Source organism: Channa argus, chromosome 7 (assembly GCF_033026475.1).
Source record: "Channa argus isolate prfri chromosome 7, Channa argus male v1.0, whole genome shotgun sequence".
Taxonomy (NCBI): domain Eukaryota; kingdom Metazoa; phylum Chordata; class Actinopteri; order Anabantiformes; family Channidae; genus Channa; species Channa argus.
In genome coordinates, this window is record NC_090203.1 from 21,569,103 (window position 1) to 21,584,444 (window position 15,342).

At 40.4% G+C, this 15,342-nt stretch overlaps 1 protein-coding gene across 42 annotated transcripts in view; it reads left to right on the forward strand.

The window, feature by feature from the left end:
- Positions 1 to 15,342, forward strand: part of rims2a (regulating synaptic membrane exocytosis 2a) — a 126,479-nt gene that overhangs the window by 8,328 nt on the left and 102,809 nt on the right. For 28 of the 42 annotated variants that reach the window (XM_067509685.1, XM_067509671.1, XM_067509675.1 and 25 more), the window contains 2 exons: positions 11,600 to 11,632; positions 12,491 to 12,583. The exons of 13 other annotated variants lie outside the window; for them this stretch is intronic. In XM_067509685.1, coding sequence (XP_067365786.1) covers positions 11,600 to 11,632; positions 12,491 to 12,583 — 126 coding nt within the window. The remainder of the gene's footprint in view (positions 1 to 11,599; positions 11,633 to 12,490; positions 12,584 to 15,342) is intronic. One more of the 42 variants, XM_067509679.1, reaches the window with a different exon arrangement.

Here is a 15,342-nt window from a genome sequence, read left to right on the forward strand (position 1 = left end):
GTTGAAGTGTCTCTGACACTGAAGCCCTAACAGCCCATTCCCATCCCCAGCTGTGCAGTGCTGGTCCCAAGCCCGGTAGAAATTGGGGAGTGTTGCGCCGCTGTGGCGACCCTGAACTCATGGGATAACCCAAAAGGACAAAAATAAAAATGAAATATTGTAGGTGTAAAATCACAAGTACTAATAGATAGACTTAAAATCATGTGACCCTGAAGTCAGCTCTGAGCTGGCAATCTGATGAAATGTACCACTTTCCCCAGCTTGGCTGAGGTTTAAAAAGAACTTCAATGCAAGATAAACAATGAGCAATCTTGATTGACATCTGAGATGCTGTTACAGAAGACCACTAACATGCTGTGGCTGAATGAACCCAAACTATGCACTGGAAATTTAGAGCAGAACAGAAAACGGAGCCAAAAATGTGGAAACATGAGAGCAAACGGAACCAAGAAGGGGCCACTTTATCACTTTTATTGCCCATCCCCCTTTCCCACCCGCTCTGAGCACAGTCAGTTCAGAGGAAGATATACATCATCTGACGCTCTGAGGGAAGCCCGGTCCTCTGACGAACATATGTGCATGCTATTGAATAGCTGGTGGCGCTGATGTTAAATGATTCTATTGGGGTAGTGTGATGATCCAGAAGAAACAAATTTAGTGCATCACACGTACCATTTGATGAGGCAAAACAGGAAACATCCCTGCTACTTAGTGTGTGAAGGGAAGGTTGTGGGACAGGTGCTGTGTCAGTGTAGATAATTACAGCTAGTGAGGTGTGGCACCTTTTTTCTCCCCTGTGACATTCCCTCGGGGTTCATTTCATTCTGTAGAACCCTGAAAGGTCAGAAAAAAGACACCTCTCCCCTCTGTAGAAGCCAGGTTTTAAACCACTGGCACCAGTTCGCCTACATTATTTTGCAGGTTTTTTATTTTGAGATGACTAAATCAGTGAGACTGTGTATCCATTTATATTATGTGTGGAACCAAATGAAATTTAAAATTACAGTGTGTCTAATTGGTAACACAGACTAAAAGGATCACAGAGAGATGGAAATACTTTGACAGAGACAGTTACAAGGCTGCTGAATGGCCAGTTAGTAGAGGTGGAGGGTGACAAAAACTCATCTAAAGCTGATTGAAGTGGGAACCATCCTGTTGTTAGTTGATCTATTAATAGTCGAGACACTCAGGTGTCTGCAGTGAGCAGCAAGCGGCCATGCGCTGAATCAGGCAGCAGGGCCCGCAGTCATTTAGGCTTCCAGGAAACTCAGGCAGAGAGGCAAAGGAGCTTGGAGGACTGAAGACCTCAACATAAAGAGCGAGTGAATTCATCTTTATTTAATCTACAGAGCTCATGGAAGTGCAATGGAAGTGATACATCCACTCAGAAAATGTTATGTGTTGGTTAAACAATTAATCATTGATTTGTTAAACTTTTTTTCCCACCATTACTCTGTTTGTCAAGTATCATTGTCATTTTGTTTTGTCTCCTTACTATTTTCCAATTGATTAGAACACCTGTAATAAACTGGTTGTTTTTATATAATTATTAGCTCTTTATTTTTAAATCCAAAAAAGTATCAGCTAACAAAGAGAAAGGAATATACAACTTGATTTTACAAACACTTTGGAGTTGTGGCATCTGAGCGGAGCCAAAACAAAATCATGGTAGTTTGTGAGGCAACAAAGTCGAGCTTTAAAACTCACTGCCAGACAGGAATTCAGTTGATTGCTGGTGATGATTTAGTATAAATATTTGTTATGAATAATAATGGTTTATATAATGGAATAATTTGGAAAATGATGCCAAATGTTTTATAAAAACACATAATGTACATGTATGTAGTGAGGTATACTATTCCCGTACAATAGCAGATTACTTAACATCCAGATTAGCTGTATCTCTCTGCTTCTCTAGGCTAATCACCCTCTGGATCTAACTAACTACAGATTTTACAGATTTGCTTCAAATTAAACAATTTAACTAAGGTTATTTTCCAAGCTTTTAATTGAAATTAAAAAACAAAAAAAAATAGTGTTTATTATGTTTAGGAAATCCAAAATCAAATACTGACTGTCCATGTCACAAAGCCTATGTCTTAGCAGTGTAACAGCCTAACTTTTCATCATAAGGTCCACACGTAACAGCCCTCTCACATGGCTACTAGCTGTCGACTGTCAAGCTTTCTAAACTAGCATAGCTGTATCTTTAAACTAAAACTAAAATGAATGTTACTGCCACTGGAAGACATTCCTGAAGCTTTTTCAGTCTAGGACACAACCAGAGACCAGCTCATACGGATCATATGGGCCAGCTTAAAAAGTTCTATTTTTGGTCAACTGAGACCTAAAACAAGGCAGTTTTCATGTTCCATAGTCTATAAAGAGATATAAAATAGCCCAAACCTTTAAACTATAATATTAAAACTTTTGATATTGACCCCTTGGTGAGTGTGAAACTGAGCAGACGAGCCTTCGGCTGTATGCATGTGTGCACTTTACTCGTTTAAATTGTGAATTGCTGTTAACCCAAACAAAAAGGTAAAATTAAAAGGAGTTATAAAATAGTTTATTACCAAAAGCTTTGTATTTGTGCTAGCTGATATATTTACTAGTGGTATTTTACACAGGCTGTGTTCGGCTCATTCAAGACTCAGCTGGTTAGAGCAGGTGCAAGCCGGTGACTCAAAACACATGCATGCCTCAATGGTCCTTCCAATATGCCTTTGTGTGGGCTAAAATTCTAACGTACTATAAACAAATGCAGCCGCCCTGTATTTTTCTCCTACACACGCACGCTCACACACAGAGACACATACACAGATGTAGAGTAGCTCTGTAGAGGCCTCTAACCAGACAGTGGAATTTATTATGTAATGATTAGTGCAGTGACTCCTTTGGGAAATTTTGAAATATGCAATGCCTATTAACATGCTAGGAAGGTTTTACTTATCCATTTTTGATTCTTTGTAAAACTTCTTTTTTTCAATGTACCTTTGTTTTTTATATAAAGTTTTTTAATATTAGTTTGCTCGTGTACAGTACATACTGCAGTAGGTAGAGAACAGAAGCTGATATAAATAGGGGAGGATATAGAGCAGCCATTATGATGACGTCACTTAATCAGCCACGGACCTTATTTATATAATCCCACTGAACACCACACCAGGCACCACAATGTAACATATACAAGGACATACTGCACAGCATGTAAACCACTGCTCACTCTCCCTGGGGCTGGAGTTGGTATTGTGAGAGCTTCAAATGCATTATTGCAGAGATTCAGTGCCTGTATGTGTGCATGTTTATCCATGGTTGGTTGGGTTTTGTAACATTGAGTGTTCTACAGTACTATGAAAACAAAAAAAACAGTGAAGAGGCCTATTTTTCATCCCAATCATCTCACACTAATCAGAAGAAAGACACAGAGAGACGATGTTGCAATCCTGGGATCGTGCTCCTCAACCAAAGTCTGATGGAGGATCTCCCACTAATCTCTTAATATCACTCATCCCACTGAGATACCACTATTGCCATGGTGATGCTGAGATGGCCTGGATGTGTAGTAGTAGAAGGAGGAGGGCAGGCGGGGGTGGGTAGAGGGTTAGGGCACTGATATACAGAAATCCTCCTTTGTAAAGCAGAAAACATAAACACAAAACTAAAAGCTGGAGGGGGGGGGTTGCCTGTGTTTGAAGTTGGGTGTGATATTATTGAGTGGTTGGCTGCTTGGTTGGTTGGCTGGTTTTCCAAAGCTGTGTGAAGTGAAGGCTAATGCCAGGGAATCCTTTGCTTTGGGATTTTATAGCAACCAAAGTCAAGCAGATCTTGCAGCCATTGGACAGATGTTAAGTTAATTTCAGTTGTTAAGGACTGTGGTCACATCTGTTGATTTGGCCCAATGTGCTGATCTATGAAAATCTCTGAAACTCTCATGGCATATTATATAATATAGCACCATGAGGCATTGCTTACCTTAGTTCTGGGCTTTGTAACATCATATGTTATCTCAAGCAATATTTTAGCAAAGTGATGGGTGTAACCTGTACGCAGCGTGGTGATATCAGATTGCCCCGTCTGGCTGTGTACACTTTATGCAATTTAGTTAAGCAAGCTATTAGTGACGTGGTGTAGCAATGAATTGAGACAGGAAGGAGTAGAGCAAGTCGGACCAACAATAGGCTGGATATCAATTACCTCCCTATTGTTAGCTCTGGTCGAGCTATTATTATAGCTCTGAGTGAGGCACAGACAGCTGACTGCACTTTCAGTACAACCCACCTACTGCTTCCAGCCAGGAACAACATCATCAATGTGTTTTATGTGTTTGAAGATGGAACTGATAGCAGTTGAACGTGAGGTTTTATATAGTGTCAGTGAATTAAAATATGATTATCTTCATTACTACAGCAGTTCAGATTGGTTAGTTGAGGCTTCTAGTGCCTTTTTTTCTTTGAATTAAACATAAGATCCATTACATGTCAAACCAGGAGAGGAGACTGACAGCACGCCTTTGCAGACTATGAGACTGGAAATAATGCCACAATTGTGAGAATGGACAGAATTGGTGCTTGAGGAGCGGCTTGATGGCTCAGCCCGTGCAGTAATGGGTAAGAAGAGGACAGGGACACTGTCTGCCCACTGGAGCTAGAGATTGGACTAATGCAATGGGAGGTGACCTAGCTGCGCTGGGGTTAGGGCTGTGTTTCTGGAGTATTCCCAGTAGAGCTGTTGAGATGTGTATGGGAGGAGTTGTGACGTTAGCATGGGACAATGTCAGCTGCCTAGAAAGTGCTGATTACAGCCAGAATAAAATGTATCTGTGTCAGGATGAATAAAGTGGGCTGACAGGAGAAATCGGGCGTTCACATACAAAGAAAGACATGTTCGTACACACACCATTGCCCAAGCAAACGTGCACATATGTGCAACAACAGAAACATGGTTTATCACTACCTCTGACTAATGTGGCTCATATAGTTGTTCTGCTGTATGACGAACAAGCTGTAGTGAAATCAGTAATGTACATATGTTTGCTGTAAGTGTTTGCATGAAAATACACTTGCAAATGTGTGGGCTGCTGGCTGATTAGCTGACTCTTAGCCACTTGGAAATCTCTCATGAGGGAAGACGCGGTGCAGCTCAATTGAATCCTGGCAGGTAATCTACAGAAACAGATGGATTTTAGTTATATTTGGCAGCAGATTAGCCACTTCCCCCTTGCTCAGAAAAATCTGCTGTTGCCAACTCCTGTTTGACAATCTGAATATTAGTCCTTGGTCAGGAGGTCTGGCTTGTGTGCTGTTAGATTGCCTATTCTGATGAGTATGCCACACAGACTGAATCCTATCTGTGCTTTCTAAGGACCAGCTGTGGTAGCTGGCCAACCCCTCCACACCGAGGCACTTGCCCTCTCACTGTCTCTCCTGCCCTGTGTGTTGTGCCATGCCAGCACCCAATGCCAGAGGAAGTTATCAGCACTCTATCCCCTGCCCCTAATCCTCTGAGGTAGAGGAAAAGTGTTAAGTAGCACTTCTCCTGGCATTTATTGGAGAGTTAGAATGAACAGGTGTCACAGGACCTAATCGTCTCTCCTTAAATAAGTTGCTATTTTTGATGCATACTCTTTTTGCAGGCAATGTACAGTAACGATGGCAGAATTGGAGATTACGGTTTTATTTCTGACAGGGATAATGCTGATGTGCTCATACACAGCACATGGTGATGGGGGAGGATGCAGTATGGTTGGAGTAGTGGTGATTTGTGTTAAATATGAGCTGATATCTGTGCATAAAAACACCAGCAAGTTGTTTTTTGCCTGGCCCTTGCTGTTAAATACTAAACTCTATCAGCATGTTAAACATTTTTATTTTCCATCAAGGTGAATCAGTACAAAGGTTGGATATAGGACTGGATTCTTGGAGTCTATATGCTGATGGTGGGCTAGAGTGGATGGTTAATGGGTCAACTTTTGGACAGTGCCAGTGAAAATCGCAGAGGATCTGGGGGTTGTAAGGAGGAGGTGTGTTGTGGCACACTCATGTGTTGTGCACAATAGTAGATCTAAAAGAAAGAGGCAGAACTGCTGTGATATTTAAAGAACGGCATCCAGTGACTGATTGGCTCAGAGAGTTACAGGCAAACCAATCATTTGTCAGACTTGGTGACATCAGGTTCGAAGGATTTGGCAGTGTGGGAATCAGCAATGACGGAAAGAAATAGATCTGGAGTATACAGACTACATCAACCTAGAGTAGGAACCGGCCTCAGTGGGAGGTATTCCTCTAGCTTGCCTCTGAGTGATCTTAGGCAGACATTAAACTCCTGCCAGCACTAACTAGCTGGGCTTGTGTTAATGATGTATGTAGTTTGTATATCACTGAGCCTGATTATTCCCTTATGATCCAATTATCACACAGTCTGCAGTGGACTCAGAGGGCCTGCAGGGTCACAGCTTAGCTATGAGATCCTCTGTGACTGATCTTTTACTCCAGTGTTGATGTCCATATGACGTTGGATCTCAATATCTGTTAATAAAAACTGTCGGGTAATGTAGGATGTCAATATCCTACTGGAGGAGGCAATTGTAACTCTGTACTGAGCGGTGCTAATGTTTAGCCTGGCGTATGTTCTGCAAGAAAGTTATGAGTTGCAAATATCTATCTAATATTTTTTTTTGCTACTTAACTACTAGCATGGCTAAAAATAATAACACAAAAAAGTTTATTCTTTACATTTCATAGGAAAGCAAACTTATTTAAACACTTCATCCACATTCATGTTTTAAGGGATATTAAGCCCCTCAGTGTGGATCCATGTTCAGGCTTGTTTTGTTCTGCCGTTGATAACCAATAATGAATAACTTTTTCCCGGAGAAGTACACTCAACCACATTGTTCCCAGCCGTTCCACCTGTATTTGGTTGACTTTTTTTAGCAGGAAATAGAATCGTGAGCAGTTTACTCAAAGACAGCATAAGTAAGAGACAAACCTGCTAGAATAATTGGCTGGGAAGAACTGGTACAATTTGGGCATTGGGGGGGCGGCTTAATTGGAAATAAATTAAAGCCTTGTGTGACACGTTGCAGCTCAGTGCTTTGTGACACAGCAAACTGTGTGCTTGTCCGCATTTAGTAGCTAAAAGAAACCATCACCCTGCCTTTGCCAGCTTGTCTTCCTCTCATATCCTCGTGCCATCTCTTCCCCAGGCAAAGGACACATGGCTGTCTAATTGCTGTAAATAAAAAAATACTAATTAATCAGACTAGACTACCTGGTTCTCATGCTCCATGGTCCAGTTTTGATGATCACATGCTACCTATCCCCATACTTCTCAAGCTGCGATGCACTGTGTGTTCTGATGCTGCCACTGAGAAAACAATGTATTTTAAACAGTAATGAACTCGATGCTGTGCCATTGTCGCTTGTTAAACTCAGGTAGTGACCATTTCATTTACTTGAGGCCGTTGAGTAAACACACTATCAACATAACATTGACAAATGAAAGTGAGTATGGCAAACTTTTCTCCAGTTGTTTATTTAAATCTTGAAGACATGGGACAACAATGTGAATTTGGAGTCATGAATGCAGTAAGTCCAACATGCACTCTAATTTTAGCTGTCTCTTGCTGCCCAATAACTCCTGAAGGTAAAGGCAAAGTGCTTTATTTGTCATTATACATACAAGGTGTACAACGAAATTGCCTTAGATGGTGAGATGGATGTTTAGTCCTGAGCCATTGCGACTGAGCACGTCCCTGGTCCCTAACCCACGTTTTAAACATCTACCGAGTTCTCTTAGATTCTAATTGCTAACCTATTTATGTCCCTGTCTTCAGTTAGCTGATTCTGATAGTGAACCTAAATGTTTTGGCTGCAGTATAAATGAATTGTTATGTCCTCTCTGGCAGGCCTATGTTTGCCACCTAACTGACAGACTGTACTGTATCTGTTTCTGCTGCCCATCACAAGACCTGCTGCGGTGCATGTGACATGATGTCAACCTTGTTCTGGGTGTGAGAGAATGCGATGATTCAGGGCTCATTGTACCACTGTCCCATCAGTGTATTTATTTAACACAACTGTGGCAAACTGACAGTTTATGGGTGAAAGAGAGATTGCACAGCTTTGAGGGAGGCGTGTTTTAAGGATCTTTCCTTTTATTTTCTCCAGCTTTTCTTCCCCTTCCTCCCCTCTGTATATTAGCCCATCTATCTTCGGGAGGCTGAGATTAATTCAATCTCAGGGATCTCACCAAAATCATAGGGTCCTTGTGACAGCATCCAGAAGGAGCTGCATCAAACCACTGTTCACTGAAATCTGCTCAAAACGAGTTGCTGACTTATTTACTAAACCACTAGTTTGGCATTAGAGCATGTACATGCTGCCTTTTCTTTTCTTTGATGTTAGAACTCATGTTATCCTACTGTAAGCTCGTCCCTAATGGGTTATACAACCTTGGTGGTTATAGTGTCATTTTCCCTAAATTTCAGTTTATTGTTTAAGCTATTAATTAGGACATCAAACCCCTCATTTATACCCGTTTTTATGTGTGCAAATAATTAGCTACCAATATAAATACATTTCCGTCAATTGACTTATTAATCAGGTGTAGATCTATAACTTGTTTCCTTACCTTAAGGACTCAGGGTGCCAACATGTACAGTACCCTGACAGCACCTGGCAGATTAACTTTGTGGATTTATAAAAAAAGAGTCTAGCAGGAAAATGGATGACTAACATACCAATTTGTTGCTTTTATCTGTGAATTTGAAAAACCAATTAGCATGGACATTAAACCAAAATGGCACAAAACATCCATCAATCTAGTTCTTACTGTTGAGGTTTATGAAGCATATCAGTCCACTAGAGAGCAGTGTCGCATCAGCCATAACAGACCTGGATTCTTCTCCATGCCGAGCCAGTGGGACGGAGCATGTGGAAACCTAAATACAGACCAAACAAACCCAGAATAACAGCAGCATGTGGCTTATAACACTTAAATGTGCCATTTTCACATAAAACAGAAAGACTCAGACTCATACTTTGAGACATGTAGATTGTCTACACAAACCTATCTGTAGTAGTGTACTGTGTAGTCTGTGTTTTTATTTTGTGTGCAGTGAGGGTTTATAGGAAGCAAAGAACAGGTTAAAGAGATGGAAAACAGAGACTGTACCTGCCCTCCAGGCCTCTTCAGCAGCCAGGATACTGAATACGTCACTTGTGACATTTTACACACACTCATTTTACTGCCCCATGTCAAATAATACACTGTGCACTCACTCTCACACACCCACTCACTCACATATGCACACGTATGACTACAGTACACACATGAATATTGGCACGTAAATACTCACACACAAACACACACAAAGCCCGGCAGCCGTCCAGGCAGGCAGGCAGCAGGCTCGATCAGATAAATATGAGGCTTGTAATGCGACCACAGAGACGTGGCTGATGGGATCAATAAAGAACGGCGCTGCAGGTCATCAGGAGAATACAGCGAGAGGATAAATATGGACTGGCTCATCGGAAAACAGAACAGCGAGACTGATGGGTACACAGGACTATATCTTCTCTCATGTGTTCTCTCACCCACCTGACACAGATCAGACAGACAGATTTCTAGCTCTGTCCTGTTCTGCCTCTAGTAGGGTTTGTTTTCGCTGTCTGGTGCTCTGCATCAGCACTGTTTCAGCCTCAGTGTTTGTTTGAGTTTGAATGGATCCACTTCGTGTACAATCTAGAATTAGGTTAAAGTGTTACATTTTTACTTCAAGGAATATTATTTTTAGTGGACCTTTTGTTCATTTCCCAAAAAGATTTTGTTAATTCATTCCTCATCATTAGGTCCACTATAAGGAGCTCCTAACTGTTTCTTATTAGACAGTTTTAGGATCACCTGTCCTAAGAGCTGTTTTAGAGGTTCTTCAAGCAACAAGTTGTACAAGTAAAATGAATATTTATTTCAGCTTGTGGAATTTTAACCGATGCTTCTTCTTTGTGTAAATATTGCAGTAATTGAATATTATGGTCTGTTAGTTGCTCAACCCCACAATATGAGGACTTCACCATGGCCTCTATGAAAATGTGATGGGCTATTTTCATAACAAATTAGTAAAAAAAAAAAGAAACCCAAATGTATTGGATTTGTCTAGTTTACAAAGGTTAAAAAGTACCAGATTACTCCTAAAGAATGAGTTAAGTGGATTGTTGCTGAATCTCAGTCAGAATAAAACAAAATCCAATTAACACATTCACTTTCTCACAGCTCTATAAAGCTATGTGCTTAATGTAAGTGGCGATAGGTGTGTGTTCTGACAAGTTCAGCAGCAACTTGTCCTGTTTTGCTGTAGTGGTTGCTGTGCATCTAAGTGTGTGTGTGTGTGTGTGTGTGTGTGTGTGTGTGTGTGTGCGTGTGTGTGCGTGTGCTAGCTGTGCTACTTTTGTTATTCTCCAACTAACATCAACTTGGTGTGATGTAAGGACTTTGGATATACTGTATATGAATATATGTATATGTGTATATGAAGCTAGCAACACACAGATTTATATTCATATATTCAAAATGACAGTTTTTTATGAGTTTATTATTATAATGTAAATTTAAACTTTCTTATACGACATTGTTATCATCTGACTGTAGTAATAACGATTTTAATAAGGTTAAAACCACAATAAAACACGGTCTTGCATACTGTAGGCTAAATCTTCTGTACCTATGTTATTCCTAGCATGTCATTAATATAGACAAGATAATTTGCTTGTGCCCATAGGATTTATAAATCTAGGCTATTTAAATGTATTTGAGCATTAATGGAACCTTAAACCAGAATGCTTACACCAATAGGGTTATACTCAAAGCAAAAACCAACAAACAAAAAAACATTTCCACAGTTGTATGCTGGTTTATCTGATGCATATCAGTCTATTATGTATCAGTAGGTTATGTAATCTAATCAAGCATGTGTTGCTGACTCAGCTATGTAGATATTTACACAGAATGAGCAACTGATTCCCTCCTCGTCATCTGACGTCACCAACTCAGTGTGCAATTTAAGGCTGTGCTCAAATGTCACTCAGCTGCACTGATCTGTTTGCTGGTTACTCTGAACCTCTACAGTTGTTCTTCTGTGCTTCTGGGAACTGGTGGGTTTGTGGTTGTGGGGCCCCTTATCAATTATTGATTTCTCTTAGACAAACTGGAGTTGAATAAAAAAAAAATTGACAGCAGGAAGGTGGACTCCCACATGGGGCCCATCCTCTAATTGAAGAAGGCCAGTGTGCCAGAAAAGTCAATGTAACTACTAGCGAACAGTCTGAACGGGAGGGTGTTACATGAAGCAGTTACTTAAAATTTAATTTTTCATGTTGTTCACCTTATTGCCATTGTCACCACTGCCCTATCATCTTCTTCAAATCATCTATAATAGACATATTGTAGTTAAATTATTATTTATGTCATATACATCTTTAGTATTATTAGTTGTCTCAGTATTTTGTGTCTTTTACATTGTTTTCCTCATCTCTTTGTGTTCTGTGTGCACTGAACTGGGCACACCCCTTTATTTTTTTATTTTGTTTTCATGTCTTAGGATCAAAGAAGAACCAAAGCCTCAGCCGGCACAGTAAGTAAACGGCATTACCCAGAGTTCTCCAGGCTTTGACACTTCTTCCTGTCAGTCAGTGCTATGTGCTTCATGTGGCTTTCTCCTCTTTGTGTGGGAGGAAAATCAACAGAAAATGTCACTAATGTCATGGGAAGTCCGCTGTTGTATGTCAACTGCACTGTGCCATTTTTATTTTTTAAAAGCTTTGAATGAATAGTATTGACGAGAGTGTGCTGGACACTAAACAGCTGACTTCCATGATATCAGGGACGATGGCGTTTCCTTTCTGTAAGCTTTGTTAGAGCCAGGCCCCCAAACCTTTCCCCCTTTGTCTCTGGTCTCTAGCTGGCTCCCCATTCTCATGCAGTTTATCATCTGCACTTTGATTGGCTTGTGCAGCTTTGTATTTTAACCACACATGTGGACTGGATGCCCCTGTGCTAAACTACTGTGCTACAGCTGCATTTTGAACAAATGTACTTCCAAGGCTAACCAGTCTGACACTTTGACCCCCAGGATGACATAAAATGAAACTCCTGTTACCTTGAGCATTTGATGCTGCTCTCATTTCCACTGGCTGTAGAGCTTTTTCTGCTTATTCTCACTTACCCACTACTTTAAGTCTGCCTGTATCATCCTAATGTCCTGTACTATCTTTGCGTGTTTCTGACACTGTGTTTGGTTGTCAGTGTTCCACTAGTAGCTGCTCAGCCCATTTCCTGGCCTTCCCCTCTCTTTGCACTGGTTGTAGTGAATGTCCCTGCTTACTGTTCACTTTCTAGTAACTGACCTGCTTCCTAAATCCCTCAGCGCAGATTGTTTTCTCCCATGATGACTCATTGCGAATTTTCAGTCACACTTTGCTTATTTGAACAGGTGGTTTCCCTTTAGTGGGATCACTGAGCTGGTAAATAACGTTCTTCAGCCCCAGCAAAAGTCCCAAAATGACAAGGAGCCAGAGCCAGATGCGTAAGTAATAGTACAGATTCCTTTTGATCTCCTTCCTCTCAGCAGGCACACTCACATGCAATGGTGAATCCATCAGCTAGACTCACAGGATATTTGACCCTAGTGTTCATTAGAATATTTTATACAATTGCTCAGTATGTTTGTTGAAGCAGATGAGAGCATGGTGGTGAGGGAGTGGTGTGCCAAGATGGTTTCTACCTTTATATAGCTACTCAACTCACCATAGTACAACAGATGCTGTCATTAGGAATATTATACTAAAGCATAAAACATAGTCCTGATCAGGGTTATTTAATGCAATTTAAATGATCTGCGTTTAAAAGATCCCCAAAGATGGTGTGTTGACTTATCTGAACTAAGATCATACCAGAATCAGTGTTTGGTGAGTATGTCAGGTCAGTGATGTGGTTGATATGGTAAAGGAAGGCTGCTTTTACAAAGATGCATGATGTCCTGGTGTTATTTATTACCTGATTTTTTGGCTAAAGTCTTGTCATATGTAAAGCAAAGGATTTATGATTATTATTATAGACTCTGTATCTGTCTGTCAGAAAATGTACACTGACACCGGAATCCGCTTCTCATCTACATGTGAAATGAGTTGAGATGTTCTCAATTATCCCGTGGGATTAAGAGGTGATCTTTCACTTAAGAAACATTGTTTATGTTCTTATAACTGCACAGAAAATTTTACAAGCAGGAGATAAGGAGATATGGTATGTGAGGACAGCAAATTAGGTAATGGCAGTCAGTATTTGATAAAAGAAAAAAGCTATTTAGAGTCCAAATTTGTAAACTGCTCCCTCCTGTGCTAACTTTCCATTTAGACCAGATGAGGTCATTTTGGACAGGTGGATTTTGCCAGGTGCAACGTGATGTGTGAGTTATCCAGACCATAAGTGAAGCCCTGGAACACCACAAACCAGCACCAAAGTGTCGTGCAGCTATCGTTCACTAACCTTTTTCTCACTTGAATCAATCAAAGTGTTACTGCCTTACAGAATCCCATCGAATTGACTTTTTTTTCATGGTCTTGGGATTGTTCATATTAGCTAAATATACATGATGCCTAACTGAAAACTGAGGCTTGTGCTTAAATAGCTTCAGGTGAAAGTCAGTGCAGTGGGAAAGATCTTCAGAGGCAGGTCAGGGCCACAGCAGCTCCTTGGAAGTAAGTGAGATATAGCAGCCCGTAATAAGTTTTAATATATGCTAAAGATATGAAAAAAATTTCGTATTTTTTACGAGTTTAATCTAAAAAAGGTTTGACTTATGACAACTCCTCAGAAACATGTCACCCAACTTGGCATTGATCTGATGCTGTTAGCCTATTTTAGCCTAATCATTTTTGTTTTACAGTCTGTAGATATTGTTTACTGTTATCGATGTCATTAACAGTGTTTACTACAGCAGTGGCAGAACAATATTTTGAGCAAACAGACATTTTGGACAAACCTACGTAATACTATAGGTAACTTATGCTCAGCACCAAATATCAGCTAAAAACAACTAGCTTATTGTTAGCCACTAGCGTTAGCTTAGGCAAGTAGCATTGCAGCTAGCAAGCCTGCTAGCCACGCTAGTGGAAAACAAACCAGCCAATCAAGAAAAGTAAATTTTAAATATTAAATTCAGCTCCAAATAAATGACCATGATGATTTTTCTCCCTGCTACATGTGAAAACAAACAGTTGTTTGCTAACCTGAATGCAATATCCACTTTGTAAGGCGATAGTAAGAGGGTCTGTCAGCTGGTCCTTTCTTCTGCTGCCAATTAGTCAATTAAGCAAATATTGCCATGATGACTTAAAGAAAAGAGCTGGCAAACTTTGTTATACATAATATATGTGCTTAGAAAAAGCACAGCCGGAATTTGTATCACTCTTTAGTTTGTTACAGTGTGGAGGAAATCAATGTAATGCACATTTAATGAATCCTGTTATCACACATGCTATATGCATTAGCCTGACAATACACTCTCATATATGTACAATTATGCTTTTAGCACCAGAACGATGAGGCTAATATTGAGTCGAAATTGTGGCAGATGCAGCATGTAGAAGCTTGTAGAGAAGGTTGTTGATATGTCTGTCATATATCCAAACGAGAAGCTCGTGTTACTATGCGTAGCTGCTCTGGTCCGGCCCAGAGGTAAGAGAGCTCCGATACGCTAGCATGAGATGGGACAATGAGCAGCATATTATTACTCGTTGGCGGTGTTGCCTACATTTGACCGTGTTTGACCAAATAAGTAAACGCCATACTGCCACTACTGCTCTTTATTCACTGGCTATTCTTTGTTCTCCGTGCTTCATTGGATGAATGTTCAGCATATGTTTTGTTTTTGTAATCTCTCTCATATAGATTTTTTTTTTTTTTTTTTTTTTTTACTCTTGCACCTTGATCTTTCTCAATGCACAGCATAGAATCCACAGTCAAATTAGTAAATAACCTCCGTTTGGCCCCTCAAGAGGTGAGTGTGTGTTACAAGGAGCGACCTGATACAGTGTGAAGCAGAGGTGATCGTTGGTTATCTTTAAGAGCTCTTCTCAGTGACCTTGTCTGTCGATAGAGCAGCGGCCCTTGGCCCATGGTTTGCCCTGGGATTGAGCCTTTGTGACTGTTTGAATGTACAGGGAGATTAAGTAAGAATAAAACACGGTTGTTTGTAGTATTATTTCCTTCATCCTTGGAGACAGTGGTTTTATCTATCACAGCCATCATCACCCTGTTATCTGGCTCTCTGTCAGTAAATGAGAT